This window comes from Sphaeramia orbicularis, chromosome 17 (assembly GCF_902148855.1).
Source record: "Sphaeramia orbicularis chromosome 17, fSphaOr1.1, whole genome shotgun sequence".
Classification (NCBI taxonomy): Eukaryota; Metazoa; Chordata; class Actinopteri; order Kurtiformes; family Apogonidae; genus Sphaeramia; species Sphaeramia orbicularis.
In genome coordinates, this window is record NC_043973.1 from 40,485,538 (window position 1) to 40,507,778 (window position 22,241).

The 22,241-nt window shown below is 39.5% G+C and overlaps 2 protein-coding genes across 2 annotated transcripts in view; both read left to right on the top strand.

The window, feature by feature from the left end:
* Positions 1 to 3,898, top strand: part of LOC115436775 (unconventional myosin-VIIb-like) — a 54,098-nt gene extending 50,200 nt beyond the window's left edge. Inside the window, exons 45-49 of the mRNA XM_030159697.1 lie at positions 230 to 415; positions 1,063 to 1,179; positions 1,280 to 1,363; positions 2,974 to 3,093; positions 3,202 to 3,898. Of these exons, the coding sequence (XP_030015557.1) occupies positions 230 to 415; positions 1,063 to 1,179; positions 1,280 to 1,363; positions 2,974 to 3,093; positions 3,202 to 3,294 (600 nt within the window). The 3' untranslated portion in view covers positions 3,295 to 3,898. The remainder of the gene's footprint in view (positions 1 to 229; positions 416 to 1,062; positions 1,180 to 1,279; positions 1,364 to 2,973; positions 3,094 to 3,201) is intronic.
* Positions 3,899 to 6,045: 2,147 nt separating this feature from the next.
* Positions 6,046 to 21,629, top strand: LOC115436777 (serine/threonine-protein kinase tousled-like 1-B). The gene is given in 23 exon segments (XM_030159699.1): positions 6,046 to 6,553; positions 8,331 to 8,452; positions 9,129 to 9,197; positions 9,787 to 9,825; positions 9,950 to 10,025; positions 10,112 to 10,155; positions 10,440 to 10,529; positions 10,650 to 10,730; positions 10,822 to 10,914; positions 11,032 to 11,142; positions 12,169 to 12,305; positions 12,507 to 12,636; positions 12,638 to 12,699; positions 12,911 to 12,977; positions 13,607 to 13,704; positions 13,844 to 13,925; positions 14,033 to 14,124; positions 14,218 to 14,307; positions 15,497 to 15,666; positions 16,723 to 16,858; positions 16,958 to 17,069; positions 17,161 to 17,268; positions 19,788 to 21,629. Coding segments are annotated over 23 exon segments (2,286 nt in total). The 5' UTR covers positions 6,046 to 6,426; the 3' UTR covers positions 19,938 to 21,629.
* Positions 21,630 to 22,241: the final 612 nt, after the last annotated feature.

Genomic DNA, 22,241 nt, shown 5'->3' on the forward strand with positions numbered 1-22,241 from the left:
GATTTTGATTGTAAGTGATAAACTGAACTAGTAAAACTGACAGTGTTACTGCTCAAGCAAAGTAAACTCACCTGGATTTGTTGGAAAATGCAAACTCCCAAAGAACGTTATGAAATATTATACATATATATAATATAATACACAAAATGAAATATTCTGTGCAATGTTTTTACTCATTTTTACTCTACAGAAAAGTCATGATGCATGTCCTCTTCTTGCCTCTATGCAGGAGCTGTATAAGTACCTACGGGGATACCACAACTGCACCAAAGAGGACATGTTCACACTGGGTGGAATGCTTTTCAGATCTGAGGTCGACTCAGACAGGTCACAGTTTGTCATGATACCCAAGATGCTGAAGACTCTGGTGCCTGCTGACCAGTTAGAGTTGTTGTCTAAAGAAGAATGGAAGAAGGTAAACTGTGTGCAGTATGACTCTAGATTAGTAAATAAATTGTTTTTTCAGAATTTTTAATATGGTTAATACAGGTCTATACAGGTGCTTGTAATCCTTGAAAATGCTTGAATTTCAATGTTGTGTTTTCAAGGTCTGAAAAGTGCTTGAATTTTAGTTTAAGTGCATGAAAGTGCCTGCCATTATAACTCTGTGATGTGACTTATTTATTTTTAATATTAACTTTGTCAGGTTAAGTGGGAAGGGAAGCCAAAGCTGCTTATGGAGAGGTGATATGTTTTGAAAAATAAAACTTTGTCAAAAAAGAAAATTAACAGGTGTTCTCAGGTCGACTCCAGGTACATTTTCATTGTAATCTTTGTCTCTGTGCGAGTGTGTCTGAAGAACGCCAAGTGGCTTCCCTTTTTTGGGATAAAATTTTGTGTTCTCCTTGAATTTCTACATTTTTTTGTTATTATGAAGCATAAGTTTATCTGTTTATAGCATAATACAATGTACATCATTGTGATAAAAAAAATCATGAGTATATGTATTCCTGTAGATATGTATTTTACTCCAGCAATAAGGAATTTTGAAAATGACCCTGAAAAGTGCTTGAATTTAACCTTGAAAAATGCGTATGAACTTTGTCAATATTCTGCTTGCAGCACATCATCTCCTCCTACAACAAGCAGAGTGGAACCTCAGTGCAAGAGGCCAAAATCGCCTTCCTGAGATTAATCTCAAGCTGGCCGACCTTTGGCTGTGATTTCTTTGAGGTTAAAGTAAGTACATAGAATGAAGGGAGGGTAAAGTCATTGGGCAACAATTGAAGGAAATGTTCTGTGTGCATTTTCTATATGTAAATTCTTCTTGGCTTTGCAGCAAACATGTGAGTCCAGCTATCCAAGCATACTCTGGGTTGCCATCAACAAGCATGGGGTCAGCCTAATAGACCCAAAGACTAAGGTATGCACAGTAACTGCTCATGTACTGCTGCCAATAAAGATGGAATCAAATATTTTTACCTCTTCTCATAAAATGACTATGACAATGTGATTTATTCCTAATAGATAAAGTGTAACTGAGACCCTGTATGTAATCATTGCTCCTGGTCAAAGGTGATTACTGATGTGTATAAATAGGAATAAAAAGAGGAATATGTCTGAAAACAAAATTTTGTCATATTGTTATGGTTTATGGCATGGGTGTCAAACTCATTTTAGTTCAGGGGCCACATTAAGACAAATTTGAGCTGAAGTGGGCCAGACCAGTGAAATAATAACATAATATATAAATTATGTCAACTCCAAACATTCCTCTATGTTTTAGAGCGAAAGAGGTAAAATTATGTGATGAAAATGTTTACATCTACCTGCTATCCTTTAAAACAAAGTAAATAACATGAACAAACTGAAATTTTTTAAGAAAACTAAGTGCAACTTTAACAATACTATGTCTCAGTTTATCATTTACACATGTAAATTATAATTTACAGATCACAGTGGATCAACAAATACACAAAACATGTAATAACAGGTAGAATATTGGTAAACTAACACTTCAGACATTTCAAAATGTTCATATTTGTTCAGGTTATTTGCATTTTTGTGAAATGATAGTTTGTTTTAGTGTAAATACAGTAAATTGACATGAAAATGTATACATTTACAGAGAAAAATTTAGACTTGTGAGTATTCATAGGTTATTATGATAGTATTTTACTGATCTGACCCACTTGAGATTAAATCGGTCTATATATGGAACCTCAGCTAAAATAATTAATATCTTAGTGTAATTTTTGCATTTCACAAATTCATCCCATGGGCCAGACTGGACCCTTTGATGGGCTGGATTTGGCCCCCAGGCCACATGTTTGAGACCTCCGCTTTATGGGCAACATTGTATTTAATATATTGACACATTTGCTCTTTCTTAACGCTGAAAATACAGTAGTCTTTAACTTTGCAGCAGTAAACTGTTTCAATGCACTGTATAGTGTTCAAAAGGAAGGTAATGCATTTTTAAAGACAGACTACATTTTTAAAAGTCCTTCTCCATTGTTTTTACTACAGTGAAACATATAGTCGTGGAAAAAAATTATTTGGCCACCCCTTGTTTTCTTCAATTTCTTGTTCATTTTAATGTCTGGTACAACTAAAGGTACATTTGTTTGAACAAATATAATGATAACAACAAAAATAGCTCATAATAGTTTAATTTCAGAGCTGATATCTAGCCATTTTCCATGTTTTCTTGATAATAACCAAAATCACTTCAGTTCTTACATCAATATCTATGGCATTGTACTGACAAAAACAGTGCTTTTAGGCATTCCATGTTTTCTTTTCTGTCTGTTTTAGTCACATGATACACACAGGAGTTAGTACTTGATTGCATAACCATTGTTTTTGATGACTTTTGATGGTCTAATAATTTTTTTGCTACTGTATTATATTCTGTGTTAATCATCACATCCATTTGATGTTGGTTTATACATTCTGAAGTTATAATCGGGGTTGTTTGTGTGTTTGTAAGTCTACATTTTTGCTAATAAACTATGAATATGAATCTTTTAGGAGATACTGATTGTGCATCCATTCAGCCGTATCACAGAGTGCCACAGCAGAGGTGACATCTTCCAGATGACCATCGGCACCATGGTGAGGGGCGTCACTTTTGTCTGTGAAACCGCAAGGGTGAGTGCAAACACAGACAATCCAACAGAGTGAACTTACATTACAGGTGACAGAGTATTTTAAAATGAAACACCATCTCACAAAGGAACTCAATATGCACTTTTTCAGAGTTACACAATGGAGGACCTTCTCAGATCGTACGTTAACATGTATGAGAACCAGAGGAAGGGCTTTCAGTCGAAAATCAACATGTTCTCCTGAGAGTTCAAGAGGGATGGAAGTCAAGGGTGAAGAGTTTTGATTGACATGAACTTGTGATTGATTGCTTTACAGTGCATGTGTACGCTTGAAATGACAGATGTATCTATAATACTTAAGAAGATAATAAAAGTATAGAGTTGTGTCACTTTTGTGTGTTAATTTCACTGTTATTTTTGTGAGAATTGTTGTAATAGAAACCACCCTATGCCCTTTATTTATCCTAAACCTACTTACAACATTTTTTTTTCTCATTATATTGACATTTTGCTACTTGTTACAATGTCAAATCTTACACTAAATAATTCAGGCTTTTACAAAGATCATTTTAAAATGTACATAAGTTAATGTAATATATATTTTGTCAAACAGTGTCAAAGTCATTGTGATAATTGTGTCTTTGTGCTTTTATGTTGCCAAGCTGGAAGTATGGATTCTGATTACTTTAAATTACAGTTTTATTTATCCAAAAAATGAAAAATAAAGATTATTTATTTACTGAGGATGTTAGAATTTGGGGCCATAAAGATCTCATGTTAGCAGAATTAAGCTCAGGCTATTTAAATGAAATTAGATCACTAACTTATTAAACAACAATAGAAACAAAACAGCAGAGTTTGCATGCTAGTTTAAGTAAAGTACTGATTTAATTAACGTAATTATTAAAGTAATACACAAAATATATCAACTAAGTAATCTTGAAAACATTTGTGTTACATGTTAACACAAATGAATAAAATAAAAATGAACAAAAAATAAAAACAAGCAATAAAATCTTGAGCAAAGTAGAAGTTTTGTCATTTGTTCTTTTTATTTATTTATAAATTACATAAGCCAAAACACTTGTAGTATGTATGAATCATAATTTTTTTTTACTGATTTAAATAAAGGTATATGAAAAATATATATTTAGTTGATTAACACCATGTTGAGTATGTATTCTTGTACACTGGGTATCTATTTATGGCAACATCCTACTGACCTAAGACATTGTTAGGATGTTACCATGAATAGATTTGTGTGTCTACATTTGTTCTTTGTGTGTATTATGTGTATAAAAAAAAAGGAGGGGGGGGGGGGTCAACATTGTTAAAGTTTTTGTGAATTAATGAATTGGACGTTTGAAATGCTGAAAAGAGTGTTAATGGTTCTGAAGTGTTTAATTATCTCTTTAACTGTGAACTTTCATCATTATTTAAGAGCCAGTTGTTAAAAGGCCCAGTTGTGTCTTTTAAACAAGCTGGAGGCACTTCTCAAAATGTCAGCCAACACTTCCAGTTTTCCAGCAGACATTTGATGCTCCTGGAATGTCCCAACTGCTGCTAGAATATCGGTCACCTGTCACTCCCTTCCTCATAACACAACTCTAATTTCATACCTGAAATTACATCACAAACTGTGTATGTGTGTGTGTGAGTTGAATAGTGTGTAGTAGTAGTGTAATGTAGTAGACTGCTTATACAACCCTCCTCATTGCCTGTCAAGACTATTGCTCTGTTACCATGGAAACCATGTGACCAAAAAAATCAGGTTACCATGGGCAGGTGCATATGAGGTGCAATGTGATCGTTTGTGCCTCAGTCTGTTTCCTGATGCAATCTGACTGCAAGGGGAGCTGGGGTTTGACAGACAAAAGCCTCTTTTACAGTATGCACACTCCTTTGAATACTTCATTTGAACTATTCAAACTGCATTAGGATTTACCTCCTGAAAATGAGAGGTTAAACATCTTTCTTTTTTTTTTTTTACTAGCAAAGACTCTCAGCTCGTAGCCGAGGCTGAGATGAATGCCTTTTCATCCAAAATAAATGCTTGTCAATCAAAATAAATTGGCAGGAAAAGTAAGAGTTATATATGGGCCAAACAGCTGATGGTAAGAGAGGGAGTGTGTATATGTGTATTTATGTATGCTGCCCTACAAGAAGGCAAAGGCATTTTGATGCACTGCACCAAATTTGGAACAAAAGACCTTATAGCCCAGACCACATTACTATCCTCCCACCTGCACCACCCTCCAATCCCCCCTGCACCCCTCCAAGCATCTTGTAGTTTATTATGTAAAACTGAAAACCAGCAAATTAACAGCATGTACACATCAGCTGTTACTGTGTAAACAAACCACACAAATATGCACACACAGAATGTTAACATACTACACATAAAATACATATATACTTAGCATAGTATTATTATTAATTATCTAAATACATTCTCCTTCATGTGCATGTGATTCAGTCAAAAGTTTCTGATTCTACGTATATAATAAAATTCTAAGCAGATGCATATGTGTGCAGATCTCTCTATAAATACAGTCAGATTAGATGTGTGAGTGTTGTATGTTTTAATGTATTTGTGAGGGCTAAAAATATTCAGATTTAACACTTTATGGGGACCAAAATGATGGACTCCATGTCTCCTGGATTAAACCCGTGTTTAAGGGTTGGAGCTGGATTTAGGTAAAGGTTAGAGTTGGGCATTTAACTGTGATGTTAAGAAATGCATATGTCAGCGATTTGTCCCCACAGAGATACAAAGACAAGGTGGTGTGTGTGTGTGTGTGTGTGTGTGTGTGTGTGTGTGTGTGTGTGTGTGTGTGTGTGTGTGTGTGTGTGTGTGGTGTGTGTGTTTTCTTCGTGCTACTCAAGCAACAAGAACTTTCGGCCATTTTTTTCAGGCTGTTTGTTGTTGTTGTCTCGGCTGTTCTCAGGTCCACGCTCAGCCGCCTGTCTCCGTGAACCTCAGGGTGGTTTGGGGGAGAGTGAAACGATCCCAGATCAGTGTCTGTGTCGGTGTCATGCCATCCCTCATCACGCTGCTAGGTACGCGCCAGCCTCGCGATAGCCTCGCCTACTAGAATCAAAGCTCCGCTCGCGAACTGGATGCTGACAGGCGCGCGGTGCGGTCATCATGCAAAGGTTACGTTGGATCCGTTTCAGCGAGTCTCAGAAGAAGCCGCTTCTCCGCAGGACCCGCACCGGGCGCAAAATGCGAGACGTGTAGCGACGCACAAAAACCTATCGACTCCCCGTTCTCCGGACAGTTTGACTAAAGCAGGTGTCAAACGATGGACGCAAGTTTTGGATTTCCGCGAAAGGCAGTGTGTACGCTGGCTCCTCTCGGCGGTAAAGTGGCTTCATGAGTGTCCAAAGTAACAGTGGAAGTGGTGGTGGAAGTTTGGAGGCGACGCCATCTTGGTCGCAGCTCTCCTCGTCCCCAACGATTTCTCAACAACATATAACGGCGACCGCAAAGAGCAAGGAAGGTATTTGTGTTCCTCAAGTGCACGGCCGACTCTTAGTCTCCGTAAAGTGTGTTCTTTGCGGCACAACTACGTTATTTAGTCGGTGTCGAGCTTGCGTTTGTTGAAGAAAAATGGATGTCAAGTTCACTGATGCCGTGAATTGGAAGCCAAACGTCAGCTGTCAGTTCAGTTGATGGCCAGTCTAAGTAGCAGGGAGCTATCATGTTTGCACAAAAGGCAGCACTAGCTTGTTGTTTTGTTTGTGTAACTGTCAAACGACACGACGTCTCGTTGCTCGTAGATGTTGTTGCATTAACAGTGTTTACACAGTTGTAACAGTTTGCTGACGTTCACCTCATATTAAGTAGAAACGGCATCTGTTAGGCTTTTTAACCACGTATCTATACATAGCTGCAGATATCAATGCAATGCAATGCATGCCAACGCTGCTGTGAACTACTTTTTGTTCAGTTTGGATGCAGCTGGGGTTTTTTTTTCCCTAGTATCCTCGATATGTTTGTTGAAGTGTGCATTATTTACTCCGACATTGCCGCTGGTTATTATAAATGTGACTAAATAGAACCATAAGTTAGAGCGATAGGTTATTATCTCACTCGGTGTCGGCAGCCATGTATGTAAGAAAAGGGGTAATAACAAGGAGAGATGACTACTACTAAGAAGTGTTGCTGTACAGTGCACCCTTAACAACAATGTGCTGAGAGACAAAATAATGTTGTAATGTAAAACTCTTGCAATATAGATGAATTTCCTCAAATCCCTCGTTACCTTGTCCTTAGGTAACCTTTACACAGGCCTTGTTGTGTGCTCTGTGGTTCATAGCTGAGGGGTTTCATAATGTCCATTATGCCTTTTAGGGCTTGCCCCTGTGCCAGAAGCTATGTAAAGATGACAGCCAGGAAACGTCCAATAAGGAAACAAACACTAGCAGCAGTATTCAGCAGGCAGCAGAGGACCTGTGTGTGTCTCTCCCTGGAAACATGTTGTCATAGAAGGAGGTGCAGTCGCTTTATCAGGCAGCATATATGTTTTGACTGCAGCTTCTGTTAAGATCCTATTGTGTATGTTGTCAGTGGTTTACAGCTGAGAGGATTGCCACCAACAAATTTGCATATTTTCTTGTCTAATAGGCTTTTTAGAAAATCACAAGCCTTGTTCTGTTTAAGAGCATTCGTGCACACACATGTTGCATTTGAATTCAACACACAGCTACTGAAAGGCCCTCATCTATTTCATGTTGACTCTGCTGCATGTAGAATGATTTCCAGTGTCCTTATCGCAGCTGTTATTGTGCTCTTTCCGCAAGGCTTCTGAGCTTTTGAGATCTTTAAATGTCAGAGTCTAGTTTAGCTTTGTGCAATGAGGTCAGTATAAATAATGAGATAATAGATGGGCTGGTTAAAAATGTGGTTTGTGTTGATAAACTCATAGACTCGCTCCACCTGGCCTCAACTCCTCTTCCTCCTGTCTCCCCACCGGAAGAATGACCTTCCTACCTCACCAGCAGTGCCATTCCCCTACAATGTTTCCCATCATTGCCTAAAAATGTGTCTCTTAAAGAACAGCCCACTGCTGGTGGAATCAAGTCCTTTTTTCTATTTTTATCCTCTAATCACTCCAATTTTCTCTAATCCTCCCCCAGATACTATCCTCTGTTCCTTCTCTTCATGCTCGTTTTAATTTTCTTTTAGTAATTTTTATCTCAGAATTGTGTTCAGGGTACAGCTGCAAAGTGGTTGTGGCCTTGCCAACATTTAACCTGCTGATGTCCTCATATCAGGCCCGATGGAGGAGCTGCACAGCCTGGACCCCAGGAGACAGGAGCTGCTGGAGGCCAGATTCACAGGAGCTGTCAGTGGCAACACGGGAGGCAGCACTGGGAGCACCAGTGGAGGTGCTAAGGTAACAACAGCACAAAACTAAAGCCTCATTACTATTTCTGCTTCAGCTGCATCTACAGCACCATGAATACTTGAGCAGTTAAACACAGGGTTAAAACTGTCACACTTTGTTAATGGCACAGCAACATGAATAGCCTCTTGGATGTCGTAGAATGGAGGTTGTCTGTGTTGTAAATGTCAATTACATTGCAGAGGATTCATATTCCAGGTCTGTATATTATTAATAGCACCAGTCAGTCTGAAAGAATGCAGTTGACAGGATGTAGCAGGGTTAATACTTGTTTTTTCAGGAATGTTTAAAGGTGCCATAATGGTCTCTGTGATGTAAGAAAGTGCTGCCTCTGGAATAGGGACTTTTTGGGCAGGAACTTAAAACCAGAACTAAACTCTAATGGATGAAAAGCAGGTAAACTTCCTGTTTTCTTATAAAAGATGCAGAGTTCCTGGAAATTTCCTAGTGTGTGGAAAAAATTAAAGTGACACACCTAATACTTGAAGATCTGGATTCCGATCAGACATAGCAGGCGAGAGGCCTGCCTAAAGGCTTTTGTTTCACTGTTTACATTTGATTAAGTCACTGAACTAGGATTGCAGTGTACTGACTTGTAGTGACATGGTTTTCTATTATTTGTTTGAATTCTTTTTTGCCTATTTATGTGAATTCTTACTGTGTTTAGGGTCTGGCCAATGAGTCGTCAAACCACAGTTATGGCAGCCTTGGCTCATCTAGTGACAAAGAATCAGAGGTAAGACACAAACACAGATACACACTCATTTTTAGTGTGTTATGGTAGTGAATTACTGTTAGCAGGGCTTTTCAGGTCTTTATACTATCTTAAAGTTGTCTGTAATTCAGTTAGCTGGATTGCAGGGCATATATTTTAATATGTCTTTTAAAAAAATTAGATTATAAAGTTGATGTTTTATTTTACCTCATAATGAAGTTATTGTAACGTTTTGGATAAAAGTTATGAAATAAAGTGATACCTTTCGTACCGTGTTCCTTGATTTGAACATTGTTAAATCCTCCATGCGCATGAAGGACAAAGTCTCTTGCATTAAACAGTTTAGTTTGGCAAGATTTCATTTCAGATCTGTCCATTAAGACATGGTGAAATCTTGTGTTAGTTATCTACTAAACTGTAATCAGATAGTACTCAAATGACAAAACAATTTAATACACATTTACTGCAGTGTCTGTCACTCAGATATCCACAGTGAAGCCTGGATAGACACAGATGCATGCCGTCAGTATTCTCTTCTTTCCTTGCTCATGCCCACTCGTCTCTCTGTCTCCTCCACTACCTCTACCTTTCCGTCTCTTTTTCTTCCTAGAACTCTGATTTAAAGAGAGGGAGCTCCCCTGCCTACTCAGTATGTACTCATGTCTTTCTACTGCACCCTCCTGCTGAGCATCACCACTAGAAGATGCTTTGTTAGGAAAAACACTGGAGGATTTATACTTTTTTGTAACCTTGCATTTCATATCATTTTACAGACCCCAGAGAAAAAGCACTCTGAATCGTCCAGAGGAAGAAAAAGGAAAGCTGACACCTACTCAGAGAGTAGTCAAGGTACAGCCAACATGTGGACTGAATGGTTATTTTAAGCATCTATCCAGTACTAAGAGTTTGCATTAACATCTTAATTTTTTATGCAGGGAAGACCTCGACACGTGGACCGAAGATCAGCGACTACTTTGATGTGGGTATTACATTCACTTGTGTCTGTAACAGTTTTGCTGTGGATTCTTAACAAATCTTAAAAGACATTGAATTCATTAATGTAAAACTAAGGCCTCAGTTGGTATTAAAATGTCCTTCACAAGTCTTAAAAGCATGTGATTAAGATTTTATGAATCTGTTTTTCTGACATTGCACTAAAAAATCTCAACAAAAATATCTTAAATCTAACTTATTTGAAACTTTAGGAACAGGTCTCACATTTTTTTAACTAGAGTCTCATTTGCATTTACTTTCTCTGTGAAGTTCCAAGGAGGAAATGGTTCCAGTCCTGTGAGAGGCCTCCCTTCAGTTCGTCGCTCTCCCCAGAACTCACATTCGGCCCCTGGCTCGATTGTAAGTGTTTGCCATTCAATTAAATGTCTTTTTCCAAGATTCTTCAGGTATTTCCACTGGAGTTTTATGCATGTCGCTGTATATTACTTCAGTGTTTTAATAATTTTTCTGTGTCTGTAGATTCGACAGAACAGCTCCTCTCCCACCAGTCTGTGTTTTGGGGAACAAAGTCTCAAAGCCTCGTCAAGCAAATTTGTCCAGGTAAGATGACATTTATATGGATCACAATCAATGGATCTTCCTGGAATCTCCACTATCCATTTAATAACACATTGCTCACTGCTTCATCTAGACGGAGTTGACGGGCCTAAAACTTGCAGCTCTCGAGAGCAACAAGAGTCTGGACTTGGAAAAGAAAGAGGGGCGAATTGATGACCTACTCAGGGTGAGTTCAGTGTCTGTAAAGTAGCCAGTGTTTAACACACTGTCAGTCCATGTTTTATTTGATATATTAAAACAGACAACTAAATGCAGCACTGTCTCCACTTTCTTTCTGCAACAGGCTAACTGTGACTTACGGAGACAGATTGATGAGCAGCAAAAACTCCTGGAAAAATACAAAGAGAGGCTTAATAAGTGCATCACCATGAGCAAGAAACTGCTTATAGAGAAGGTATCTGTGTCTGTATATCTGTCTGTTCTATCAGAAAACTGTCATGACTACTTATTAGCAGAAAGATGAATAAACTGAGCAGCACCAAGAGACACACTTGTACAGTCGTGTGTTTAAAAATATTTTTGAAACTTATAGCTTCAAGCATCCCGTTATATGAAATCCAATATTTCTTGGTGTTTTAGCTCAGCTTTGATCCACAAATCCTGAGAGGAGAAATCTCTTTTTGGGTTGTTCTATCTTTGAATCTCTTCACCAGCCACATGAGATACATAGCAGTGTGTGGATAACGGGGTTTTAAAGTCTGAAGCTCAGACTTCTCTAATTTTGAAAAGAAACCCTCCTACTATGTCTTTGTTCTCTGTGGAGATTATCTAGAAGTAAGAGGTGTGGGTTTGTCATGGAAATATTATTGAGGTGTGACTCATAAAGCTAAATAAATATTCCTCTCTTGTCTTCTGTAGGTCCTTGAATATATTCTGAATTTTAGTGTTTATATACTTTGATTACCTAGTTGAATCGGCTTTTTAAAGTTAGCTAAACTTCTATTAGTGTTAATTATAGTTTTGGAAAAAAATGTGGATAATGAAACAACTTGGGACTAATAAGTAACAGTACAGCCTAGTCAGCATTTATTGGAGCACATCCAGGTAATGTGTCAAGATGTGTGTGGGCTACTGTGAAAAAAAGTAGCAAATAGTTAATTCTCTTTCTGTTGATTTCATCTAATATGGGGAAGTTCAACAAGATCAGGTCTAAGAACCATCGGGTGCAAATTTGGAGCCTTTATCTTGCAGGAAATATTTCAATAAGGAACTTAAAGGCAACGGATCAAGCAGATTCTATCAACCAGTCCTTCATATCCCTCATAATATATTTGCTAGTATGGATGGGAATTAACTGTTATGGTAATGAAGAAATAACTTGCATTAATAATGGTCTTAGCATACAAGACATCTTAAACCCTTACAGCTGAGTCACTGTTAAATACTGTAGTTTAATACTGTATGTAAATTTTGCGCACAGAGCACCCAGGAGAAGCAGTCGTGCCGTGAGAAGAGCATGCAGGACCGCCTCCGCCTCGGTCACTTCACCACAGTCAGACACGGAGCATCGTACACGGAGCAGTGGACTGACGGATACGCATTCCAGAACCTGATCAAGTAAGAGACCACGAACACAGGCATCATTTTTGCAGTCAGGCGTTAGAAATGGTATGGAGAGGTCTTAAATGTAATGGGACGAAGTACATGCATCAGTTCACAGCCTGGAGCACAACATGTGAAAGATTGTGCATTGTCTTCAGTATTCTATAGGATTACCCATATGCCTCAGTCCCTCTTTCTGTGCTTTACTATTCTCAGGCAGCAGGAGGGCATTAACCAGCAGCGGGAGGACATAGAGCGACAGAGGAAGCTGCTGGCCAAGAGGAAGCCTCCAAATCCTGCATCCCCTTCAATGTCAGTGGCTTCCACCTCTGAGCCTAAGCAGCGAAAAAACCAAGGTTGTCAATGGCAACGACTCTGACCCCTTCCTCAAACCCTCCTTACCCCAACTGTGAGTACATTGAAATAAACACATTAGATAAATACCACAATAAACTGGAAGACGCTGGACCAGATTTGTTTGTTTTAACGTTAGTTTTCCATGTTTTAAAAGGGGACGATAATTAAAATGTATCAAGATCTGTTTTCCTGAGTGAGTCAAATACTGTTTGTTTTGAATTTTTGTTCCTTGGTATGATTTGTGTTTGTCCGTATTTTGACAGATTGACCCTTGCAGAGTATCATGAGCAAGAAGAGATTTTCAAGCTTCGCCTTGGTCATCTTAAGAAGGTCAGTTACAAACCAAAACTGTTTATTATATCACAACGTCAAGTCAAAGTTTATTCACACCTCATATCAAAAATTATATCTCAAAGGGCTGCACATAAAATAATTAACTAAACTGGGATAGCTTACCACAAATGAAATCATTTTAACACTCAAAATCATATAAAAAGTGAGATAAAATACACCACATTAAGCCTGTGTACATTCATATCAGGGTGGTTATGAAATAGAAAAACATAGTGTCTAACATTGAGTACATACACGTGCACATAAAACATAATTTCATAATTTTGTTCCAAGGGTTATGGTTGAAGGCTGATGTGAATAGAGCTGATTTTGAGTTTACTTTCAGGTAAACCAAGCTAACCTCTTGAATTTACCAAGGCCCTCTTCTCTGAATAAGATACAGTTCCAAAGAAGAGCGACCTTGGTTTGAAAAAAAAAAGAAAGAAAAATCTGTGGGCCTTGTTGAATGAATTGTATTGACTGGAAACATTTCAACAGGTAGACCTTAAAGTACAAGCTACATTACAGCTTAGACAGTCGTAGAGTCAGCTAAAAATGCTCAATGCCGCCTTAAAAGACTGACAAAAGTACAGTGTGACATTTCTCCATCGGATGCGTTTGCACAGGAGGAAGCTGAAATCCAGGCCGAGCTGGAGCGCTTGGAGCGGGTGAGGAACCTGCACATCAGAGAGCTGAAGAGGATAAACAACGAGGACAGCTCAGCGTACGTTCAGTGCACGTACATAACATAACACCTGCAGAGAAATGCAGGCTAATGATAAGACTGGATGGAGGTTTGTGTGATGCCAAATTTCACCCTGATACTAAACATGTATATAAAAAAAATCCGCCTTCCCACACAGGTTTAAAGATCATCCTACTCTAAATGAGAGGTATCTGCTTCTCCATTTGCTGGGAAGGGGTGGCTTCAGCGAGGTCTACAAGGTAATATCTGATCTGCGTTTTTTATCATTTTCTCTATTTCTCTGTAAAGTATTTGTAGAGATAAAACGCTGTGGGTTTTTTTTTTTTTTTTTTTTTGGCACACACAGGCTTTTGACCTGTTTGAGCAACGTTACGCAGCTGTTAAAATCCACCAGCTCAACAAGAACTGGAGAGAGGAGAAAAAGGAGAACTACCACAAGTAGGTCTTCGCTCACACACAGTTTTACAGCCACAAACACCGAGTGTGTCTCTGGAACCACACACTACTATGTTGACATTTATTTCCTTCCAGACATGCATGCAGGGAGTACCGGATACATAAGCAGCTGGACCATCCCAGAATAGTCAAACTGTATGACTACTTCTCCCTAGATACTGACACGTGAGTCACCTTTGACCTCTGCCTTCTGGGTTGACATGTCCAGAGGTTGTTTGTTACATAGTACTGGGTTAAACAGCACCACCAAAGCCGTCTCTCTACTAGGTTGGTGCGCACCAGTGATCTCTAAACCTTTAAGACCTTACTCAGTAAATACTCTAATAATGCATGAGTTGTGTGTGTTCAGCCTCGAGGCTTGACGTTGGCGGGTGGTGCATGTAATGGCAAAGAGCATGTCAGGAGAAGAGTAAACAGTGAAAACAGTTAACGGAGAAAAAAAAAAAAAAAAAATGTATGATTTGGTATTAGCATGCCCTGACACTGGCAGTTACTGGGTCATTGTGAGGTGTTTTTTAACTAGTAGGATCAGTTACCAAGCATGCATTTAATGTAAGGCCAAGTTCAGATTAAAGATGATCGTGATGAGGCTGAAAACTTGTACCAACTTGCAAACCGTCACTTTGCAATGTTCTGAAAATGTGCGTGTTCACACCAATGCAGCCTACATGCAGATGAGATGTCCTATTGTTTCTGTAGCATTGACTGTCTTTAGTTCTTTTCTAAGAGTGAGGTTTTCAGGTGTTTTTGTTACTGGATAAAATTCGTAGTGTTTTAAAATATGAATTAGGATACTGATAGTGAGTTATTTATTACAGTTGCATTTTTATTATTGATAAAATTGCAAAAATATACAGAATGTGAGGGTTTTCCTGGAGGTGTTGGTTAATAAGCAGGGAAAACAAACTATGGAGACTGGATTTTACCATGGGAACAGCGAGCATGTGAGCATGTAACAGGTGAGCTTCAGCCCATAAATACTGAGGAAAAACAAACACTATATTAGACTGCGTTCCAAAAACAGCCACTGGTCATTTGTTGAGCTGAGTTGTTGGTGATGGCATCAGCCAACTGGAGTCCAGCTGACACAGGCCAGTTGACACCGCTGTGACCCTTCGCTGTAACTTCCAGAAAGTGTTTTTTTACTCATTGCTAATGTTTGGTCTAAACAGGACTTCAGGTGTTAGCACCCAGCTGCAAAAAAAAAAAAAAAAAAAAAAAACTCTTTAGAAACATGTCGTGATCTCTTTTAGGCGCCAAAAAACTAAAACAACAGAGGATTATTTCCTGGATGAGGTGGTTTGTTTTCATTCTGGTGTGATTGTATCATCCACTGCGTCTTCTGCACTGCCAGGTTCTGTACAGTGCTGGAGTTCTGCGAAGGAAATGACCTGGACTTCTACCTAAAACAAAATAAGCTGATGTCAGAGAAGGAGGCACGCTCCATTGTCATGCAGATTGTCAGCGCCCTGCGCTACCTCAACGAGATCAAACCCCCCATTATCCACTATGACCTCAAGCCCGGTAGGTCACATGTTGGATATTACAAAGCATTTGCTACTTAGACAGATGAACAGGGCTTTATTTACTGATCAGTACTAAGCGATTCTCTCACACTAATTCTCTACTCTGTGGCTCATCACAGAAGTATCACAGGAGCTCCCATAAACGTGGTGTTTTGGCTTCACTTTTCCATAGTGTCGTGAAATGGCAACGCGTCACCTGTTCAATACATAGTTTTTTATTTGGACTGAAAGGAGAGAGATGCAGAAGGACTGGCATGTTTCACCTAATTTCTAGCCTGGCCAGCCATTCAGTTGTCTCAGTGTATTCAATACTGAGAAAACAGTCTGGAATTGAGCCAGTTGCTGTGAAAAATGCACAATCTATTCTAATACTGACCAATCACAAGTCTGGGGGTCAGGTGTTTTGCAATGCGTCATATGTACAGACTTCTTTTTGTCAGAAGTCAAAGTCAGTTACAAGTCCACAAATCTCTTTCAAAGTGTTGTTGGTTGTTTACTTGATTCAAAAATAAAGATTGAATTTCAGATTACACCCTGTATTCTCAAATTTCCCAGACAAAAGTGTCACGTCCATCTTATCTGTGATTGGTTTACTCGGCGCCTGTTAGTCCCGCCTTCATATTTAGATTCAAGCCCCGCGTTTCCAGACAGATTTCTCATTGAGAAAGACGCATGGCTGGCCAGGCTACCTGATTTCTGCCTCCTGCAGCTTTATATTTTTCAGCCCTGTACATCATCTGGGAAGTATTTTCAGCCAGTTTCTCCTCACAGAATAGATCTATCTCAGGAATGTTGGTCCCCGATAGTCTGATCCCCTTTTTGTAGGTCATGAAAAAGGAAATGCAGTTTTGATGATGAAGATGTTCACTTGTATTTCTCAATGACAGATTTTCAGATTTCTGTTTTTGACATTGTCTGAGATTACAGATCCTTTTAATAGAACTTTGAGGTTGTTGTTTCATTCTGGTGTGTAAAACAGGCCTGTCAGGTCTTTGCATATTTACCTCAGGTGGTGACATTCTCTACCTAATCTCCCTGTGTACGTGCTTCACAGGGAACATCTTATTGGTGGATGGAACCGCATGTGGGGAAATCAAAATCACAGACTTCGGCCTTTCCAAGATCATGGATGATGATAATTACGGTGTGGACGGGATGGACCTCACATCACAAGGCGCCGGCACCTACTGGTCAGACTCAGACACACCTGTCCTGCTTTGAGTCCTTTTAATGGTAGCAGTATTAGATGAGCAGTTTATTGACACTGGCTCTCTGCCTGCACATTCCAGGTACCTCCCTCCAGAGTGTTTTGTGGTGGGAAAGGAGCCTCCTAAGATTTCAAATAAGGTGGATGTATGGTCAGTGGGAGTGATCTTCTTCCAGTGTCTCTACGGGCGAAAGGTACAGCATCACTGGAACCCTATGAGTTTGACATTTGACGCAATATGAAAATACAAAAGAGTGACAGTCATTTTAATGTTTCTTTTGCCAGCCGTTCGGTCACAACCAGTCTCAGCAGGACATTCTGCAGGAGAACACCATCCTCAAAGCCACAGAGGTCCAGTTCCCTGCAAAACCACAGGCCAGCACCGAGGCCAAGGTACTACACACACTTACATGAACCTTAGATGGTACCAAATACTTAACCACACAGGCACTGCCAATGCAAACACAGTTCAGTTCTGGGGTTTTTTTGGCAGCTCAGATTGTTTGATATCTGAGGCCAATGTCAGAACTACTGTGAAAAACATGTATCTACCAGAAACCAGCATGTATGCTTTCATTCATAAGTTGATGTCATGAAGAGATGATGAAGGTGAAGATAACAAGACTATTTCCATGTCTGTTCAGTGACTCCTACTAGAACAGAGATTCTGACTTAACAGTTCACATTGCCAAAAAAATCACACTTCACCATGTAGGACTACATATGGATCAAATCAGTGCCAAAAACCTCAGATTCAGTGTCATTAAATTCATGAAAAAGCAGCTCTGGGAGGTCATTCGTCAAAATTTTGAGTAGTAGGGGGCTCCATGGTTAAATACTGAAAAAAAAAACTTAACACACTCTAAACCATAAAAAATGCTTTTAGTGCAGTTTTCCCAGACATTTTTCTTCAGTTTTGTGTGCTATATATACTTGTGTACTCTCTAATAATATTAATAACACTACCTGTCCATATCTTGTGTGTAGGATGTATTTGTGAATAAGCAGATTTGTCTATTATTAGGCTGCTTTTCTTTGCTTCTATTATTTTCTTTTTTATTTCTTTGTTTTATTTTATGTATGTATGTATGTATGTATGTATGTATGTATACTGAACAAAAATATAAACGCACCACTTTTGTTTTTGCTCCCATTTTTCATGAGCTGAACTCAAAGATCTAAAACTTTTTTTGTGTACACACAAGGTTTATTTCTCTCAAATATTGTTCACAAATCTGTCTAAATTTGTGTTAGTGAACACTTCTTCTTTGCTGAGATAATCCATCCACCTCACAGGTGTGGCATATCAAGATGCTGATTAGACAGCATGGTTTTTGCACAGGTGTGCCTTAGGCTGGCTACAATAAAAGGCCACTCCAAAATGTGCAGTTTTATCACACAGCACAATACCCCAGATGTCACAAGTTTTGAGGGAATATGCAATTGGCATGCTGACTTCAGGAATCTCCACCAGAGCTTTTGCCTGTGAATTGAATGTTCATTTCTCTACCATAAGCCATCTCCAAAGGTGTTTCAGAGAATTCATGAAGAAGACTGTGCGAGGAAAATGGTGGTCACACCAAATACTGACTGGTTTTCTGACCCCCCTGGACCACCCAATACAGTAAAAGTGCACATTTTAGAGTGGCCTTTTATTGTGGCCAGCCTAAGTCACACCTGTGCAATAATCCTGCTGTCTAATCAGCATCTTGATATGCCACACCTGTGAGGTGGATGGATTATCTCAGCAAAGGACAAAGGAGAAGTGCTCACTAACACAGATTTAGACAAATTTATGAACAATATTTGAGAGAAATAGGCCTTTTGTGTTCGTAGAAAAAGTTTTAGATCTTTGAGTTCAGCTCATGAAAAATGGGAACAAAAACAAAAGTGGTGCATTTATATTTTTGTTCAGTGTATGTATGTATGTATGTATTTATTTATTTTAACCTTTTTTGTTCTATGAGTGCTTTGCTATTTTTTATTACGATCATTAAGTATGTTTTGTAGGACCAGGAGTGGGAGGGTGAGGGGGTGGGAAGAATGGGACATGCTTAATACCTCTGAAATTGAATATTCAAATGTCTAAGGCAAGTTAAATCTGCACCAAAAAAAGACAAACAAACATCTTTTTTTTAAAAAATAGGAGCTCTGAGTCACATATGGTAAGTCTGAACGTACAGTTGCGGAAAAAAATATTAGACCACCCTTGTTTTCTTCAATTCCTTGTTCATTTTAATGGTACAACTAAAGGTACATTAGTTTGGACAAATATAATGATAACAACAAAAATAGTTCATAAGAGTTTAATTTTCCATGGTTTTCTTGATAACCAAAATCACTTCAGTTCTTACATCAATATCTATGGCATTTTACTGACAAAAACAGTGCTTTTAGGCATTTCATGTTTTCTTTTCTGTCTGTTTTAGTCATGATACACATGCAGAATCATTTTTGATGACTTTTGATGGTCTAATTTTTTTTCTTTGACTGTCCGTCTGAATGTGCTGCAGTCCGCTTTTTCAACATTATACCTGACAGAACTAGGAACTATTTAAGGCGTGGTTATCCAAGTGTAAACAGCGGAACAGAATGTCTTAAGAGTTGATAAACTTCTATTGTCTCACGTATATATCATCATATGACCCAACCTGAGTAGGAGTTGGCTAACTGAAATGAGACATGTTGTAATATTAGACATTTTAGACACTATAATTTAAGTATTAATGTGCTCCAGAAATGTCAAAAGTGTGGCAATCCAGCTACATGTTGACACATGCTTAGAAATCTGACAAAACACTGACTACAAAGAGTTGAGGTCAAAGCAGAACCCGTAAAAATCAAACACCTTCTGTACTGCATTGTACTGTCAGCAAATGCACACATGTAAGGTGTTTTGTTGTGCTCTTCAGGCGTTCATCCGGCGCTGTCTGGCCTATCGTAAGGAGGACAGGTTCGACGTTCACCAGCTGTGCTCGGACTCCTACCTCCTCCCCCACATGAGGCGATCGAACTCCTCCGGCTCCCTGCAGCCTTCTGCCTCGTCCGTCCCCACCTACTGACTGGCTCGCTCACGTGACTGACAGGACGCTCTGACCAATCGTGACGCAACCCTTTCACCGGGATCGGAGGACAAAAGGGGTCTGGATCTGTTACCTGGGCTGTTTCCAAGTGGATAAATTAGCGAAAGAGCAGAATTAAAATGGAAAACAGAAGACGGCGGTGGAAGCGGGTGGCGCTCCTGTCGCTTATGTTGTACAGCATTTCGCCCTTGAACTCACCGTGTGAGATAGGGGAAAGAAAAAACAAACACAGAAGGATTAAAAAAAAAGTAAAAAAAATCAATGAATTATCTAGAGCAAGAAAAGAAATGGATGAAGCCAGTGGAGTTGTTTACAGGCTGTATTACACAATCCTGTAGACATTTGGACAGCTCTCGGAGCCCCAGGATGAGCGGTTCAAGGCCTCCTCTTTGCTCATCACTGCTGTAGCTCTCAAGACTGCTGAGAAGCCCATCAACCCTGTGCTCTTTTCATCACTCATGAGGGTGGCAGCGCTGTCTAGTGTGGAGCAGAAAACAGGAGTGTGGTGTAGAGGAGGTCCAACCCTCTGCATCATCAGGGGTTAACCTGTAACCGTAACAGGACTCGACTAAAATAAAATAAAAAAACATATGTCCCAGATGGAATCTCTGGGTTCAGTTTGCACTTCCGATCCAGATCGTGGTCACCTGGTGTCACAGTTTTGGCATGAAGTACTACCGCGTGGGCTAGTTCTGGACTCTAGTAGTAGGAGTAGTAGTCGAATCCTCCGTTCACCTTTTTTTTTTTTTTTAAAAGAAGAGAAAAAAAGCAATTCAGGTCTGCTGCTGGGGTTTACGGAAAGTGGATCTGTGAATCTGTCTTAATCCATTTGTTGTCGTTCTGATAGTCAAAATATTTCAAATGGTGGAGTATTGCAGTACCGTGCCGTCATGGTCAGCATCACGGACTGGACCAGGTGTTACTGCAGAGACTCTGTCCAACCAGGACTTTTAGCCAGGGCACAGAGCGTAGTGTACATTTCATGTTCAGGAGCAGACATTACATACTAGCAAATATATAATAACGAGGCTTATCCTTGCTTCCCGGTGTCTCGATTTTTCTCAGTTTATTTGTGTTTTCCTTCTGAAAGCTGTTCTCAGTTTGCTGCTATAAATGTTGCTTTTAGTTTGTAACGTGTGAATGGTTCTTCGCCTCGCATATGTGCATACTTGAACTGTGTTAAGAGGAACACTCATCTGAAATGGACACCCGCTGTGCTGTTCCAATGAGATGCAACACGTTCTACCACCACCATCAGTGTCCACGAGGGTTTTTTTTGTTTTGTTTTTTTTTTGTTTACACTGATGTAAAAGTCCAAGATAAATTTTATGGAACAGAATCTCTGTTTACTGTCGGCAATACAAAAAGGGAGATGGTCTCACCTGTTCACGCCGGGTGTAGGAAACCAATACAAGTGGGCATTCTCCAGGTTGCAGGATTTACCGCATCTAGATATTAAATGGATTTATCCAAACGCTTTTCATCCTGTAAATAAAACACTCGCCTGCATCTTGTTGTGACATTTAAACCCTCTCAAAATGCAAGCAACCTGGACTCTGCCCAAAGCACGCCTGTGGCAAGAAAAGAAAATAGTCTTTGGCAACAAATCAGATAAAAGTGAAGTGGGAGCAGTTACCAGAGAGCGGTGGGTGTCTCGTTTTCCTGTGTGCGGTTTAAAAAACAAAGTCTTAATTGATTTTTCGACATGCGAGCCGTTAGACGAACAAAGAACACAGGTGTATCTTCTGGGAAATGACAGGCACATTAAACTGCTCCGTGTACCTGTTCAGGGTTTACTGCTCCCCAATGAAACGCACTCCCTTTTGATAAATTGTAATTTCATCCACTTGGGCGCAGTAAGGCATAAAACAAACTGATCCCCTCCCGTCTCATTAAGTTTCCTCTCCTATTTGACAAAACAGTAGAAAATGGGTGCTAGCATCACGTGTATACAACCTGATTTATGACAGCCATGTGTAGACAGATGTAAGAGCAGCAATTACTAAGCTTCATGTCGGATCACATTAGCGGTGGGGGTGCAAAGCTAGGCCATGTCGTTCATATGCAATAAAGATTGCCTTACAAGTCTTAATTCCTGCAGTGTGACCCATATTTCCTGCGTGGGGGGTTATGCAACCTCGGTGTTCGAATCAAGATGGAGCGCAGACAAATGTGATGATGTGAAAGCAGAGAAGGGGAACCTGTTAGAAGGGCGTCCGTTTATTACGAGGCTTAAACCGAACTCCAGGTCAATAAACGCTATAACCGCTGATGTCATGTTTG